A 13,947-nucleotide genomic window follows, 5' to 3' on the forward strand; every position below is an offset into this window, starting at 1 on the left:
GTCATGTGAAAGCGTCTCGCTGTCATCTTCAAAAGACGAACTGATCACACAAATCGTTGTTGTGTTTGTCTCATATAAAAAGCCTACAAGTGTGTGTGTGTTCACTCATGCTTTTGTCAAATCAACCACATTGCTTTTGTCAAATCAACCACGAATTTCATACTAAGAAAGCAGACGATAAGAAAAATACTTTGTCTGAAGCTAGATACATGCTTCAGACATGCATTGTACAAGGTTGACTCACTGACATCTGAATCAATCTGTCCTTTAGCATTCACTCATCTAGTTGTCTTCGTGTCTTGTTATCTGTTTAACTTAGTTCTCTATTGTCTTATACAATGTTGTATTTTTTTGTGACGAGTTCAGTTCTTGAATTACTCTATGGTTGTTAGTGTGTCTGGAAAGCAGAAATGAATGGTATTGTGCAGGCCTTTGGTTCATATCTCCGTTACTGCTATATCGGTAATATTGATAGTAGGCCACAACTTAGCAATATCGACAATTTACCATACAACAATTCATACCCTACACCACTATTGTGCTATTAAACTGTTTAAAGCCTTCTTGAATCAAAGTATCAACCTTTTTTACCCTTGGCTTTCAAAACTACACCATTATGCCTCTATTCTGCACATACAGAATAAAAATGTCAATACATTAACACACAATATGCACAAACTTTTTTTCTCGAGTGTTTTGTTGAATTCAAGTGCATGCACTTTGATAACTTAAAACTTTTTATTAACTGCAGTAAAACTGCAAATGTTGCCATGAATGCTGAAGCCACCTACTGTGACTGCAGCTGTAGTAAGACAAAATGAAAATTTGTATACCCAACAACTTCTGGGAAAATTACCAAGTCTATGATTGAGAAATTTTATGCAAGAAAGTCAATTAGAATTGCTGCTGGAAGCCAGAAAATAAAATAAGGATTTCAAAGAATTTCTGGGCCAAACATGTTGATGTTCACACTTCGAAGAAGTGAAAAAAGGAATTTAAGGCAAATTAGTATGAAATCATATAAAAAAAAGGAAATTCTTTTAACTCATGTTTTGGGAAATTTAGTTTATTTAGGATTTAAGTAAAATTACGAGACTTTCTAACATTTGTTTATTTCTTCTTGTTTGTTTTTGTTTTTGAAGGCTTAAACTGGAATACTATGAACAGGCGTGTGCCGTTGATAGTGTCACCAAGAAATGTGCCGGACGTCCAAGTGGTTGTCGCACTGCCATGATTGGCATACTGGGCACCACACTGCGCACCACTTGTGCCTGTCATGGCAGCGATCCCCAGTATTTGTATCAGTGTGTGGGTTGGCGGCGTCTACTATGGATGAATCCTTGTGTGGGTAAGTAATGAGAAACAAGAAGCTCCCATTTTCTGTTTGCTTAAACACAGAGTTTTTAAATAAATTTGTTTTTTTTTAATTTTTATAATTTTTGGAATGTTTAGTTGAAGCCCAAAAGGATTTTCACATGAAGCGTTTGGCCGAAATGGGTTATTTGACCACAACCTCTACGACCACCACAACCACAACGACGACTACCACAACCACAACAAGGGCTCCACCACCTCCTCCTCCGCCACCACCTACAACAACGACGACCACAACAACACATCGGACGCCTCCACCGGTAATACCACCGAAATCTGGACGAAGGCCACCGTCATATGTAAGTAAAGTATTTTACAGCAAAGTGAAAAACCAATAGCTCGAAACTCTAAATAAACTCCTTGTTAAGTCCACGATGTATTTTGAATTATTTCCTAGTTTGTATGCTCCTGCTTCAGCTATTCTGCCACTCATGTATGATCATTTATTAAATAGTTTAAGGCTAATTTTTACTTATTTCACTTTAGTTGGCTATGACAGAACGATTGTCCCATTAGCCGAGCGTAACAAAGCGTTCCAAGCGATTCCATCGTCTGCGCTCCTTCTTTAACCTCTGATCCCAATTTTCGAGGTGTCTCTCACCACTTGATTTTCCATCGGGCTTTTGGTCTTCACGGTTTGAGTACACCATCGTTATCGTCTTCAAAAGACTTCTTCCCTGGACATTCTTAATTCATTCTGACATTCTTACGTTTAACTACGCTATCGTCGTCATACAGCTCTTAGAGTTCATGGTTCGTACGTCGCAGATACTCTCCATCAATGCAAACTGGTGCATAAATTCTACGAAGAATCTTTCTCTCAAACACTCCCAGCACTGCCTCGTCTGCTTTCACAAGTACCAATGTCTCAGGACCATATAACAACACGGGTAGTATCAGTGTCTTTTATAGAGTAATCTTCGTTTGTCGAGGGGTAACATTGTGCCAAACTGCTTCCTTAATCCAAAATAGCATCTATTTGCCATTATCTTTTTTCGCTTTATTTCAAAACTGGTGTCATTCATTTTGGTAACGGCGTTAGCGGGGTAAATAAAGTCCATCTCATAGCAGTGGTTCCCAACTTTCTCCATTTTCTTCATCTGCTCGGTTGTACAAGGCATTTTGGGAGTTGATACCATCCATTTTGCCTTATCTTCATTTACTACCAGACCCAATTTCACCAATTCTATTCCGATTCCTTCAAAGGCTGCAGGAACTACTTCCAGGGACCGACCCATGATATCGATGTCGCCGGCTTAGGCGAGAAGCATGTGTACTCTTGTGAGTAGTGCGCCATATCTATTCGCATCTGCTTCTCGCATAATCTTCTCCAGCGGAATATTAAAGAGATCACACGATAAGCTGTATCCATGTCTGAAACCTCGTTTGGTATTAAATGGTTCGGGGGCAAGTGCCATCCTGCAGGATCTTATTAATTTTCCTGGGATACCAAACTCAGACATGACTTGAAATCTTTTTGATCGTATAGTGCTGTCGAAAGCGGCTTTGTAGTCAGCGAAAAGATGGAAAGAGTTGAACTGTTCTTCTCGGATATTTTCCAGGATTTGGCTTAGTGTGAATATCTGGTCTTTGCTGGTTTTGCAAATGCAAATTTGCCCATGAACATTCCATTAAGGAACTGGGGCAAAGTTCTCACAAATCAATGAGTGCTGTCCGATTCAATTTTAAGCACAATGATAAGGGACCTTCTTTTGATAGCAGAGTCCGAAGGGCGTGCCGCAGAGGCACACCTCTATGGGGAGAAGTTTTCACATGGCAAAGTACCTCACAAATGTCGCCAGCATTGGAAGGGGATAACCACCGCTGAAAAATTTTCTGATGTTCCTGCCAGGATTCGAACCCCGACGTTCACTGTCATAGGCGGACATGCTTACCTCTGCGCTACGGTGGCCTCCCTTTGCTGGATTTACTAGGTCTTAACAGGCTTTGGTAGGGCCAAATTATCTCATTGACTTTCGGTTTTAATCTTTCACATAGTTAGCTCGAGAGTATTTGGCATGCGATGGGGAGGAGACTTATTCCTCTGTAGTTGGCACATTCCGTCTTGTCTCCTTTCTTGTGTACGGAATATAGTATGCTGAGGTTCCAATCATGGGGAATGTGTTTTTATAGCCAGATCGTGCTGAAAAGATGTAGCATATGCCTTATCAGCATGTCGCCTCCGATCTTCAATAGTTTGGCGGACAACCCGTCGGCTCCTGCTGCCTTGTTGTTCCTCAGTCGGGTCACAACCACTTGGACCTCAGTCTGAATAGGAGGTAAACATTCTAGACCATCATCAGGGATTGGTTCTGCGGTATCCTCATCGCTGCCAACGTCGGTCACTAGAAGCTGGGTAAAATGTTCTTTTTATACCCACCACCGACGGATGGAGGTATATTCATTTTGTCATTCCGTTTGCAACACATCGAAATATCCATTTCCGACCCTATAAAGTATATATATTCTTGATCAGCGTGAAAATCTAAGATGATCTAGACATGTCCGTCCGTCTGTCTGTTGAAATCACGCTACAGTCTTCAAAAATAGAGATATTGAGCTGAAAGTTTGCACAGACTCTTTTTTTGTCCATAAGCAGGTTAAGTTCGAGATGGGCTCAATCGGACTATATCTTGATATAGCCCCCATATAGACCGATTCGCCGATTTAGGGTCTTAGGCCCATAAAAGCCACATTTATCATCCGATTTTGCTGAAATTTGGAACAGTGAGTTGTGTTAGGCCCTTCGACATCCTCCGTCAATTTGGCCCAGGTCGGTTTAGATTTGGATATAGCTGCCATATAGACCGATCCTCCGATTTAGGGTCATAGGTCCATAAAAGCTACATTTATTATCCGATCTTGCTGAAATTTGTGATAGTGCGTTGTCTTAGGACCTTGGACATCCTCCGTTAATATGGCTCAGATCGGTTCAGATTTGGATATAGCTGCCATATAGACCAATCCTCCAATTTAGGGTCTTAGGGCCATAAAGGCCACATTTATTATCCGATTTTGCTGAAATTTAAGACAGTCAGTTGTTTTAGGCCCTTCCACATCTTCCGTCAATATGGCTCAGATCGGTTCAGATTTGGATATAGCTGCCATATAGACCGATCTCTCGATTTTAAGTTTTGGTTCCATAAAAGGCGCATTTATAGCCCGATCGCTCCGAAATTTGGAAAGTGAGTTGTGTTGGGCCCTTCGACATCCTTCTTTAATATGGTCCAGATCGGTCCAGGTTTGGATATAGCTGCCATATAGACCGATCTCTCGATTTAAGATTTTAGACCCATAAAAGACGCATTTGTTGTCCGATGTCGCCGAAATTTGGGACAGTGGGTTGTGTTGGGCCTTTCAAAATTTTCTTCGATTTGGCTCAGATCGGTTCAGGTTTGGATATAGCTGCCACATACACCCATCTCTCGATTTAAGGTTTTAGGCCCATAAAAGACGCATTTTTTGTCCGATGTCGCTCAAATTTGGGACAGTGAGTTGTGTTGAGCCTTTCGACATCCTTATTCAATTTGGCTCAGATCGGTCCAGATTTGGATATAGCTGCCATATAGACCGATTTCTCGATTTAAAGTCTTGGCCCTATAAAAGGAGCAATTGAACAATGACTTGTACTTATAAGTGTTTGGTTTAAATCGGAACATATGTCTATATAGCTGCTATGGGACATAAGGTATGCATTTTTCACCAGATTGTGACGAAATGGGATTTATATATATACCCGAGGTGGTGGGTATCCAAAGTTCGGCCCGGCCGAACCTAATGCCTTTTTACTTGTTATATACTCTATTACGGTTATTAGATTTCCTTCTTTGCCTCTGCAGGAGTATGTGCCTATACTAAAGCCATTCGTTTGATGTTTTGATTCTGACTCCTGTACAACTCAATACGCTCACACTCACGTCTTTCCATTTCCTTTTTCTTTCTGAGGAATAGACGTTTCTCCTCACTCCTTTTCTCCCCAAACCTCTCCTTCATTTGGCGCGTCGCAACTGATTTCAGGGTTGCTCTGTATGAAGCATTCTTTGTTTCAGAAGCATCTCGACACTCTGGGTTGTACCATGGGTTTCTTGGGGGAGCATTCCGGTACCCATGTACCAATTTCGCGACGTTTTTTTTAAATGGAGCGGGGAATGGATTGCCACTGCTCCGTAATATCATCAGAACAAGGAGTGCTTTCATTCAGCAGTTTGGGCAGTTAGGTAGGGTATGCCGTTGCCACCTGTTGTGTTTGCAGCTTTTCAATGTCCAGCTTCCGTTCAATGTCAGATCGTACATTTCTCGCCATACTCAAACGGGTGCGAACCTTTGCTGCAACAAGGTAATGACCCGAATTTGTACTTGCTTCATGGATCGATCATACATCTAACACGCTGGAAGAATGCCTTCCATCTATGAACAATTTGATTTCTCGTGCTCTGATCGGGTGACAGCTATGTGGCCTTGTGAATTATTTGTATTGCTAACTACCATGTTTTTTTTGGAGCGGCGAAATCCATAAGCCTTAACTTATGGAGGGGCTTAATTTTCCGACTGTTGGACCAAAGATGTCTTCCTTTCCTATCTTCGCATTAAAATCTCCCAGAAGGCAGCGGACATATTCCCTCTCTAGGCGCTCGAAAATAACCTTGGTCTGTTCGTCCTTGTCTTCCGTCGGAGCATGGGCACAAATAAGGCTGATGTTGAAGAATTTGGCTGTTATGCTGATTGTGGCTAGCCTCTCATCCACCGGAGTAAAGCCTGAGACAAGGTGTTTCAGTATCCCACTAACCACAAATCCACAGCCAAATTCATGCCATGCAGCTATAGTTTAGTACGTCACCGTTTGGTGTTGTTGTGACGCCATTCCCAAACCATCGAACTTCCTGTAAGGCGGTAATATCTGCGTTGTACTTCTCTCTCTCTATTAAGAGTCCGGACATTCCAGGTGCAAATTTGCTAATCATCGTCAACGTTAAGGTAGTCCGTTCTTTATGTTCTTTTATTTCTCAGAGTAATTCCTATAATATTTCGGCGGCGGGTTACTGGCCCAGCGCCCTATCCGCATGGGTTTTCTTTTGATCGCGCGTGCATCCCTCGATGTCGCAAACCGCTTGCTGCAGATTCCGACGCTCGCCTACAGCTGCCCTTAACCTAGAAACAGACGCTGATGTTGGGCCATTGGTTATTTGACCTCTCCTTGTCGTCTTGAGTATCATTGGCACCCAGTATTTAAATAAGAGCCAGTGCCACCTGACCCCTCACTGAGACTCTGCTTTCGCAATCGATGACTGCCCGCGGCCGCATTTGTAGTAACTCCGCATAGAAACGAAGATTTACACTACCCCCAACCTCTGGATGCGCCCGGTAGCTTTCGGTTAAGCTTCTCGTGATAACAATGAACTCCACACAAGTCGGAGCTCATAGCTCCAGCCTGTGTGATGCTCATAGTTATCCCGTATCAGACGGATAACTATGAGCACCGTGTCGGCTAATTTTTTGTATGATCATTGGAAGATTCTTGCAGTAACTTAGAATTTTCCCATCCTATCCCAAATGGCATTTGCCACACTATCCCTTTTGACATCGTGTACCGTTAGAAAGCAAATAAAGGATTCCGAACAACACAAATCAGTGAAATGAAAATGAGCATGTTTTTAAATCCCTGGTTATGTTCTTCGAAAGCTCGTTAAAAATTGAAATCCAATACAATCAAGCAATTTTCTAATTTGTCTCTTCCGTTTTGGATGTTTTTCTTTTTGTTCCATGCTTTCTTTCATGCAAACAACAATGATGGCTCGATTTCCCAATCACCCGAAAAAATGGACAAAATCAACTGCTGAACAACAAATGACAAACAACCGCACCAAAAAAAACACTACTCGAAAATCTACAACCTGAAAACATATGTACTGTGGTGGACCACCAACACTACAACAAAAACAACAACAACATCGGCAAACCACTTGGACCTGAAAACAAAAACAGCCAAAAGAACCATCAGAGCCATCATCATCAATAGAGCAGAATATTATCGAACAGCCCGTGTACAGCGGAAATGAAGAAAACGGAAATAGCGGAAATGACGATTATCACAGTAGCAGCAGCAGCAGCAGCAGCAGTAGTAGTAGTAGTAGTAGTAACGGCAAAAGCAACGGCCACAGCAATGGGAATGGCAATAGTGCCACTAACGGCAACGGCAACGGTAGTATCCATGGCAATGGTAATGGCGGCAACGGCAATGGCAACAATGATAAAGCCAAAACGGCTCTGGCCAATATTAACAACATTGGCGTTGGTGGTGGTCTTGGCAACGGTATCGGCCGGGGTCGATACATCAAAAATGGTCGCAACAGCCTGGGCAATGGCAAACATGCAACACACAAGGCAGCATCCACAGCCGATGATAATGGAAACGGAAACGGAAATGGTCATGCCAATGGCAATGGCCACGGCGCTAACGGCATTAATACAGCGGGAGTTGTTAGCAATAATGGCGGCCCTGGTGGTGGTGTTGGTGCCGTTGGCGGCAATGGTGGTGCGGTAATTGTCGATTTCGATGATCAGACAATTTATGTTGAGGGTATGGAAACAACAGAATTTGCGGTTGAATCAACAACCCAACCAACCACAACAACAATGGCGACAACAACACAAGCACCAAGTAAGTACTTGAATAATTGATCATATATGCACACCACATACCACATATATACAAATTTTTATTTCTGTACATGTGTTTGTGGTATCAAGAGTTGATAATAACACAGATCTCTGTGGGTAGACTACGGTGAAATTTTTAGTTCTTAAGAAAGCACAGACACGGTTTTTATTTTCTTCAAACTTTTAACGAAATGCAAATTTCAATATACTTCTACGGATTGTTTGGAAGTCACATATCGCGAGGTTGGAGTGACAAGTAACGGTATGCGAAGATAAAAGACTTTGCTAAAAATGATCGCCACACGCTAGACAAAGCAGAAAAATAAGTAAAATAGTGCTATGTTCGGCCTGGCCGAATCTTGTGAACCCCCCACCATGGATTCTGCTAAAATGTGGGATCTATATCTATTGCAGTTATAAGCCGAATTGGACCGTATATGACGCAGTTGTTGAGAGTCATAACAGAACACTTTATGCAAAATTTCAGTCAAATCGGATAAAAATCGCGGCTTGTAAGGGCTCAAGAAGTTAAATCGGGAGATCGGTTCCCCCATTTTTGGTAGTCATAACAGAACACCATGTACAAAATTTCTGACAAATCGGATAAACATTGCGGTTTCCACGGGCTCAAGAAGTCAAATCGGGAGATCGGTTTCTATGGGAGCTATAACATATTCTTGACCGATTTGGACCAAACCTGGCGCAGTTGTTGGGAGTCATAACAGAACAATATGTGCAAAATTTCTGTCAAATCGGATAAAAAATCGCAGCTTGTAAGGGCTCAAAAAGTCGAATCGGGCGATCAGTTTATATGGAAGCTATGTAATGTTATAGACCGATTTGGACCTTACTTGGCACAGTTGTTGGAGGTCATAACAGAATACCATATGCAAAGTTTCAGCCAAATCGGATGAAAATTGAGGTTTCCAGGTGCTCAAGAAATCAAATCGGGAGATCGGTTTATATGGGAGCTATATAAGGTTATAGACCGATTTGGACCTTACTTGGCACAGTTGTTGGAAGTCATAACAGAACACCATATGCAAAATTTCAGCCAAATCGGATGCAAATTGTGACTTCCAGGTGCTAAAGAAATCAAATCGGGAGATCGGTTTATATGGGAGCTATATATGGTTATAGACCGATTTGGACCTTACTTGGCCCAGTTGTTGGAAGTCATACAAAAACACTATGTGCAAAATTTTAGCAAAGTCGGACAAAAATTGAGGCTTCCAGTTGCTCAAGAAGTCAAATCGGGAGAACGGTTTATATGGGAGCTATATCAGGCTATACACTGATTTTGACCGTACTGAGCACAGTTATTGAAAGTCATGACAGAGCACTACATGCAATAATTCAGCCAAATCGGATGAAAATTGATGCTTTCAAGGATTCAAGAAGTCAAATCGGCAGATCGGTTTATATGGGACCTACATCAGGTTATAGATCGCATTGGACCGTACATGACGCAGTTGTTGAGAGTCATAACAGAGCACTACACGCAAAAATTCACCCAAATCGGATGAAAATTGAGGCTTCCATTCGACCGCTATCGTGATTTGAACAGACGGACGGACATGTCTAGTTTGAATCAGGATTTCGAGATGATCAAGAATATATATACTTTATGAGGTCCTTGATCAATATTTCGATGAGTTACAAACGGAATGACTAGATTATTATACCCCGATCCTATGGTGGTGGGTATAACAAGTAAATGAGTGCTAAGTTGGGCCGGGCCGAATCGTGTATACCCTCCATGGATCGCATTTGTCTAGTTCTTTGCCCGGTATCTCCTTACAGACAAACAAAAGAAATCGGATAAGAATTGCTATGCCATTGAAGCTATATCAGATTATGGACCAATTCGGACCATACTAGGCTTAGATGTCAACGACAATTGTAGATCCCATTGTCAAAATTTCAACCAAATCGTATAAGAATTGCTTCCTAGAGGGACTTTAGAACTAAAATAGGGAGATCGGTTTGCATAGGAGCTATATCAGGTTATGGACCATCCAGACCATATTCGGCACGTATATTAGCGTGCATAAAAAAAGTCACTGTGCAAAATTTCAGCTAAATCAAATATGAATTTTGCCCTCTAGAGGCTCTAGAAGTAAAATCGGGAGATCGGGTTGTATGGGGGCTACATCAGGTTATGGACCGATTCATACCATATTTGGCACGTTTGTTAGAGGTCATGTTCTTTTTAACAGAGAACGTCGTAAAAAGGAGGAAGCTCATAGGGATGTATAATACACACGGCTCAAGGAAAACAATAAGATTATCAGAGCGGCACAACGTGCCTCCTGGAAGCTTTTCAGCGAACAGATCGATAGCGTTAACGACGCCGCCAACATAAAAAAGATTCTCTCAAAAACCCATGACCAAACTGAAACTTTAGTTGACGACATTGGAGTGAGAGCAGAGACAACGGAGGACATGTTGAGGCTTTTGATGAAAACCCATTTTCCACAGGATACGAAGGGACTCACGGAGACACCGGAATCTTGGAATAATGACGTTGATCGAAGGTTTATAATAACGGAATTTATGGTGAAGGAATCCTGAGGAGCTTCAAACCATTTAAGTCACCCGGACCTGATGGAATATTGCCGGCGTTACTACAGAAAGAGGCAGACTATATGGCACCTTATCTGACCAAAATTTTCACAGCGTGCCTAGGACTTGCATACACTCCGAAAGCCTGGCAGGAGGCAAGGGTGGTGTTTATACCCAAGCCCGGCAACACAAGTTATGCGACACCAAAGGCCTACCATAAGCCTTACATCCTTTCTACTAAAAACCAATGAACGTATTGTGGACACCATGATAAAGAGTATGACATCTCAAACTGCTCAAATACAAACAGAATGCCTATGTCAAGGGAAGGTCGATGGAGACTGCCCTGCACGAGCTTGTGCAAAAAATAGAAGAATCCTTCGATGCCAAAACGTACACACTGGCGGTATGCATCGACATCGAGGGGGCTTTTAACAATGTGCGGACCGACACACTGATCCAATCCTTAGACCAGTACCGGGCGGACCCGGTCCTTAGAAACTGGATAAACCATATGCTAAGGAAGAGGTGGATAAGTTGTTTGTCCCATTGCATAAATATAAGGGAGAAAGTGGCACATGGCACGCCACAGGGGGGCATTTTATCGCCACACCTATGGGTGACCACCATAAATGACCTATTACGGATGCTGACTGAGGAAGGATTTGAACCCGTCTGCTACGCAGACGATGTTATAACACTTCTAAGGGTTAGGGATTCGCACGAGCTATGCAGAAGGGCCAAAAGGGTCTTGCATATGTCATATGACTGGGCTAGACCCAGAAGTCTCAATCTTAACCCAGAGAAGACTGAAATATGCCTGTTCTCGAGGAAGATGAAGGTGGGCCAATTTAACGCACCAAGTTTCTTTAATAAGACGATTTCGTTATCTGACAAGGTCAAATACTTGGGTGTCATCTTGGACGGGAAACTGAATTGGAAGTGTCACATTCAGGAGCGTACCGATAAGGCTCAAATATGTTGGGCACTATGTAGACGGGCCGTAGGCACAAACTGGGGCCTGAATCCAAGAATAGTCCACTGGCCCTACAGGAGCGTGATTAGACCAATACTTACCTACGACTAGTTTGGTGGATTCCGATGGAGAAAAAGTTCAACGCAAATATTATACAACAGGTTCAGAGAACATGTTGTCTTGGCATAGGCGGAGCGATGAGGACCACGCCCACTAGGACACTAGAGACTATTTTAGATATCCGACCCATTGAAATACAGATTAAGTGTGAGGCAGCCACTACGGCTATGAGACTTAAGGCGACGGAAGAATGGATTGAGGATGGGAGCAGCTCATACCATCGCGGTATAATCGAGGCGACGATAGGAAACCTGGAAGGAAGTGGAGAGGTTTCCGATCGGATACCTGAGATGAACCTTGAAGTCGATTGCGAGGCACTGCTGCCATCGGCACAGTCTTGGATTGACGGAACCCTAATATTGCCATCTGGAAGATCATGTTACACTGATGGATCAAAGCTAGAGAACAGAGTGGGCCTGGGTGTTTACATTCGGAACTCAGGGACTGAGATCTATTTTAGATTGCCTGACCATAATACGGTGCTGCAGGCGGAGATCGAGGCGATCAAGGAATGCGTGAAGTGGTGTGGTGCTAACGCAAAGACGTCGATTGTGAACATCTTTACCGACAGTAAAATTGCCATAAGGGCAATAACAACCAGGACGGTAAGGTCACAAACAGTCTTGCAGTGTAAGAAGGAGATTAACGCCTTCTCTGAGGATGGCAAAATCCGCATCGTTTGGCTGCCGGGCCATAACGGAGTAAGGGGAAATTAAAGGGCAGACGATTTGGCGGTGAAGGCCAGAGGACTATCGTCAATGAACTTGGTTAACCCGAAGCCTTTCGGGTCGACGCTGTCCGAGTTAAGGGAGTGGGCGACGAATGCGCATGCAACTTTGTGGAACAGAGAAACGGTCGGTAGGACGGCAAAAATCCTATGGGGGATCCAGTCGTGAGAAGACGAATCTATTACTGAAAGGAAGCAAGAAGGAGGTCAGTATAGCTATTGGTATCATAACGGGACACATAGGACTACGAGCTCACTTATGTAAAATCGGTGCGGCAAGTGATAGCATGTGTAGGGCATGCGGGAAAGATGATGTGACGTTGGAGCATTTCCTTTGCCATTAGCTGGATTTCGGGTTAAACAGATACCGGTACTGAGGTGGAGACACAATATCAGACATAAACTTAGGGGAGTGGTATTGAAAGCAATTAGGGATTTTGTAAGTAGCACGGAATTCCTAACTTAAAATTTTCTTTTTACAGGTTAATTTCTAGCTTTGCCTAATCTATACCGATCTCCAGATTTAAGTTCTTGGACCCATAAAAGGCGCATTTTTTAACCAATTTCGTTGACATTTGGTACAATTTGAATTTATGCTAGACCCTTAAGAATCTCTTCCGAATATGGTATAGACCCATATTCTTTTTTAGAGGTTTCGAACAGTGCTGAGTTTGGTCCAAATGTTACCAGATTTCCAGATAGATCCATAAACCATAATTTTTCATCAGATTATAACGAAATGTTTTGTGTCATTATGTTGTATTATTTTCCAATATATTTAATCCTAATTTATCACGTTGTTTATTTAATTTAATTTTTATACTAAATTTGATTGGATTTTCTCCCACATAGTTTTCGCTATGTCGTTTCACCACCATACAAAATTTCAAATAATATGCAAATTATTCATTAAATCAAAAGTGACTGCAATTTAATTAACTCAAAAATCTGATATTAGGGTCAATTTTACGACTCATAAAGTATGGGAAATTTAATACGCGATAATTGAGGCAGATTGATTATGAGGAACCACATCCACAGCAGCCAAAACGAATCACTGATTTAGGAGTAGTTTGTATATATTTTTGCTAAAACAACGTTTAAGCCCCACACCACTATAGTGGTTAAAATCGATTGACCCTGTTGCATTTATCAACATACACATCGTTGTCATTGGGATTTTTGCATGTGGGCAATTAACAAAAAACCAAAAACTCTTATTTGTATTTATTGCATAAATAAAATACCAATCGAAGGCAGCGGTTTTCGGTGGGTGGGCGAGTATCTAAATATTGAAAATAATGAGGTTTCGCCAATTTAAAAATTTGTCATACTGTTTAGCCAAAGTTGTGAGGTTTATTGATTGCTAGTACAAATACATGTCGCACAGTGGGTTTGGTGGAATTTCGTGAAATTATGATGACAATATTTTTTGTGGCATGATTAAGCCATCAAATAGGTCAAATAGAATTTCCAAAAAAAAAAAAAAAATGGTCAAAATTTGATTTTTATAAGAATTTTTCTCAGT

General features: G+C 42.0%; 1 protein-coding gene across 5 annotated transcripts in view; it reads left to right on the top strand.

The window, feature by feature from the left end:
* LOC106086820 (uncharacterized) overlaps positions 1–13,947 on the top strand; it is a 739,645-nt gene that overhangs the window by 702,013 nt on the left and 23,685 nt on the right. For all 5 annotated transcript variants that reach the window (XM_059363919.1, XM_059363920.1, XM_059363921.1 and 2 more), the window contains 3 exons: positions 1,143–1,348; positions 1,453–1,673; positions 7,357–8,032. In XM_059363919.1, the coding sequence (XP_059219902.1) occupies positions 1,143–1,348; positions 1,453–1,673; positions 7,357–8,032 (1,103 nt within the window). The remainder of the gene's footprint in view (positions 1–1,142; positions 1,349–1,452; positions 1,674–7,356; positions 8,033–13,947) is intronic.

Source organism: Stomoxys calcitrans, chromosome 2 (genome assembly GCF_963082655.1).
Source record: "Stomoxys calcitrans chromosome 2, idStoCalc2.1, whole genome shotgun sequence".
Taxonomy (NCBI): domain Eukaryota; kingdom Metazoa; phylum Arthropoda; class Insecta; order Diptera; family Muscidae; genus Stomoxys; species Stomoxys calcitrans.